This window comes from Gymnoscopelus microlampas, assembly GCF_963454915.1.
Source record: "Gymnoscopelus microlampas genome assembly, chromosome: 23".
NCBI classification, from domain to species: Eukaryota; Metazoa; Chordata; class Actinopteri; order Myctophiformes; family Myctophidae; genus Gymnoscopelus; species Gymnoscopelus microlampas.
This window is the reverse complement of record NC_139960.1, coordinates 4,592,242-4,595,997: the sequence shown is the minus strand read 5'-3', so window position 1 is coordinate 4,595,997 and position 3,756 is coordinate 4,592,242. Positions and strand designations below refer to the sequence as shown.

The 3,756-nt window shown below is 46.5% G+C and overlaps 1 protein-coding gene across 1 annotated transcript; it reads right to left on the bottom strand.

The window, feature by feature from the left end:
* Positions 1–1,025: 1,025 nt before the first annotated feature.
* tmem121b (transmembrane protein 121B) lies at positions 1,026–2,582 on the bottom strand (the record flags this gene model as incomplete). The annotated part of the gene is made up of 2 exons (XM_084050147.1): positions 1,026–2,005; positions 2,315–2,582. 2 exons carry the CDS (start codon positions 2,580–2,582, stop codon positions 1,026–1,028), a joined length of 1,248 nt encoding a protein of 415 aa, XP_083906273.1.
* Positions 2,583–3,756: the final 1,174 nt, after the last annotated feature.

The window sequence follows — 3,756 nt, the reverse complement described above, 5'->3', positions numbered from 1 at the left end:
TCAAAAGGGACAACTTTGTTGTTGTCGGGCAGAAACCTCTTATCTCCATATTCTAACTTATTGTGTTTTTTCGTAAATTAACGTCCTACTTGATCATACTACAGCGTCACACAAAAGTATCTAAAGTAGCAGATCCGCAAGCTCGAAACATGGCACGAAACGTGGCGTTTTTAGCTTATAGATCTGCTACTTTTGCCATTTTTTTATTTGAATCCTGAAAAGTAACAGTTTTGGACACAGGTTTGCACACAGGTTTCCACCCGACAGAGATGACGTTTCATTCTCAAAAGAAGCAGTCAAATAGTCTAGGTCTAGGAACCTGCTTCTAAACATGGGGTCCGAGAACCACCAGGGGTCCAAATGGACACTTACACGTCTGTAATCTTGAGTGTATAAATGGAACCTGTAAGGGTCTATTTGATTCAATTTATCTGATTCCATCAGAGTTAAATGAACATTGAGCATTTTAGTGTAGATTGGGTCCCCGAGATTAAAAAATAAAAACATATCAAGGGGGTCCGTGGCCCTAAGGCATATCAAACTGGGGGTCCTTTATCACTAGGACTGTCTGAGTATAGTGACAGCCAGGGATGGAGAAAGACTTGTGGGGGCGGCCCCTGGACTAATTATCTTTCAGGGGGCTGAAAGATAATTGGTCCAGGGGCCGCGCTACTCAGAATGGGCAGAGCCATTTAGGAGGGGTCGCGGTAAAAGGCCGCGTATTTGAGAGGTAGCCTATACACATTTGAGTAAATTCTTGAATGTGCCTTGTGGCCCAGGGTGGTGGTCAAGGGCCCATAGCAGGCACTGGCCCCATTGGCACCGGATCCATAATCTGCCTATGGACAAAGCCATAAGGACACCTGTCATTCAGGACTGAGTATTGACAGCCAGGGTGTTGACATGGGGACACCTATCATTCAAGACTGAGTAGTGACAGCCAGGGTGGTGACATTGGGGACACCTGTCATTTAGGAGGACTGAGTAGTGACAGCCAGAGTGTTGACATTGGGGACACATGTCATTCAGGACTGAGTATTGACAGCCAGGGTGTTGACATAGCCATGGGGACACATGTCATTCTCTGAGACGCAGTGAGAGAACTGAGCAGGGTTGCTTCCGCTGGCAAACCTTCTGGCTCCTCTCACCGTCAGACACTGTTCGATCAGCTCCAGCACTTTGCACACCAGGAAGAACATATTCTTCAACATGAAAACCGAGATGGTCGTTTTGTAAACATACACCTGAAAGCACCTGACCACAAGGAGCGGAGCGTTGACCACCACGCCGGTGAAGAACCTCGCCCACACCCAGCGGCATCGCATCTCCGAGGCGGTCAGCTCGTATAACCAGATGACTGGGACGCCCAACGCGATGAAATACACTGAGATGACAGTATACTTCAGGTAGGCGGTGGGGATCTCATTTCGGAGGAGCATCTCCACCAAGGTGAAGCTGTCCAGAAGGTCCAGGCAGGTGCTCATGAAGCAGCTCTGGGAATGGTGACGCGTGGCTCCGTTTAGGTCCTCGATGATAGAATTGATCAGGCAGTACAGTAGCGGCGCAGAAAGCAGCATTATAATCTTAAAACCGGTGACACCGAGGGGAACCTTGAGCGCGATAAGGTCCAGGATCGACGTCTCCAGCACCAGCACCACTTTGGGCGTGCAGGCGATCACGTAGATGAGCCACGCCAGGTAGGCGTAGGTGAACTCGCCGAGGTTGCAGCCGAATATGGAGCTCTTCTGGTGGAAGCCGCAGGCCCTCTCCCGCTTGCTCCGGGCGTTCTTCATGAAGAATATCCCCCAGCCCGAGATCACCACCAGGTCCGTGGCGATCCACGAGCACCAGTACAGGTCGGTGAAGACGATGAGGTAGAAGTCCAGGACGCCGCCCTGGAAGACGAGGAGGAGGAAGCACAGCACCTTGTAGAGCAGGTGCCGCTTGGATTTCTGCACAAACAGGGGAGCGGTCTGCATGAATTCCCCCGAAGATGTCATGGTGCCTGTATGGAAACAATGAGGTGAATACACTGTGTTTTCACTGTGCAATATCCTGTTTTTCACGTATAGCAATATATGAATGCTTGAATTTGAACTGAACTGAATTTAAAATATAATATATTTTTTTATTGTTGTTGCTTTTTAGATAACAGCTTTTTTCCAGACTTTCTCTTTTAATACTGTAGGATGCATGTCCTCTCCTGTCTCTTTTCTTAGCCTACATGTTATTTCTTTCAAAGCTGACTCAATCATCCTTATTGCATTGATTTGTGCAAATGGCAAATAATAAAAGTGTGCTGAATGAATCTTGCCTGCAGCAGCAGCAGCCGCCGAGGATGCGGAGACCAGTGGCTGGATGCTGCTCTCCTCCTCCGGGCGGATGCTGAGGCTGCTGGCCGCGGTGGACGTCTGGGGGTCCCGCCTGGAAGAGGCGCTTCTTCCCGGGAACAACAGCCGGCCGTTGTACGAGGAGGAGGAGGACACCGGCGACGGGGAGTCGTCGACTGTTGTTGTCGCTTCGGATCGGGGACGGCTGGCCTTGGTGGTGGTGTTGTCGTTGGTGCGAATTTCTGCGATCATTGTATTCTGTGCGTGTTGTTGGCGTCCACCTCCACACCTCCCTCCCAGTTTTCCACCTCTCCGCTTGTTGTGACGGATGGATTGCTGTTGCTTTGAAGGTGGAGGAGAGGAGAGAGCGATAGGCGAGTGCAAACTAAGGCATGGATTACATCTGGTAACGGATCGGGGGCTGGGGGGCGCGTTCTGTTTACCAGTGGCGGAAAAAGTACTCACATGTTTTACTTAAGTATCAAAACTGCAATGTAGAAATACTCTGTTACAAGTAAAAGTCCCATAATCAAAATGTAGGCCTACTTGAGTAAAAGTACAAAAGTATTGGTATTCAAAATGTAGTCTACTTTAACTACCAAAAGTCAAAAGTAGGCTACTCATTCATTATGCAGAATGTCCCATTTCACTAGTTTTCAAATGTATACAAATCTTTTGAAAATAGCAGATCTACAAGCCGTCGCCCTAAAATAGTACCTACAGGTGGCTGTAATTAGAAACTGGCCCCTGTAAAAGTCAAAGCTTACATGACTTTATACAATATGTAATGGTGAGTCCTGCTTATATTGTTCTCTCAGCTAAGCGGTCCTTGAGCTGAAAAGCGTTGAAGAACCTAGCCATGGTTCACATGACGCTTGTATGTCAGTCATGTTTCAGGGCTAAGACCCCTGCTGTAGACTACTGAATTGGTATCCTGACGTTTCTTTGTTTGACATCATTGCATTTGCAGTCTGAGGTATCCAATTTCTTGGTGTCCATATGGTGTAGTTGAATTTAAAAGGGATGGGAACATTTGAAAATGAACATGCATGTTACTTGCGTACTTTATTCTTTTTGAGGACCTAGTCAAACATCTGGTTTAATTCAATATTGATGGAATATTCGTAGGAATAATGGCAAAAATGTCAATTGGTGTAAAAAGAAAAATAACTTAAATAACCAAACAATTCAACGTGCTTAAAAAAAGGTGGAAATTGTCAATACAACACCAACTAGTTGAGCATGATCTTAAATTAGAACTATTTAATAGTCATTGAAAGAAATGGATCGCCAAAGCTCCGAATATAATAATTAATTTGGGGTCAGTCAAGTCAAATGACTGAATTGACAAGGTGGTGTAACCACCACTCAAAGGAGACCTAGGCTATATTGATTGGAAAGAAAATATTTTGTTCTTGCTCAGCAG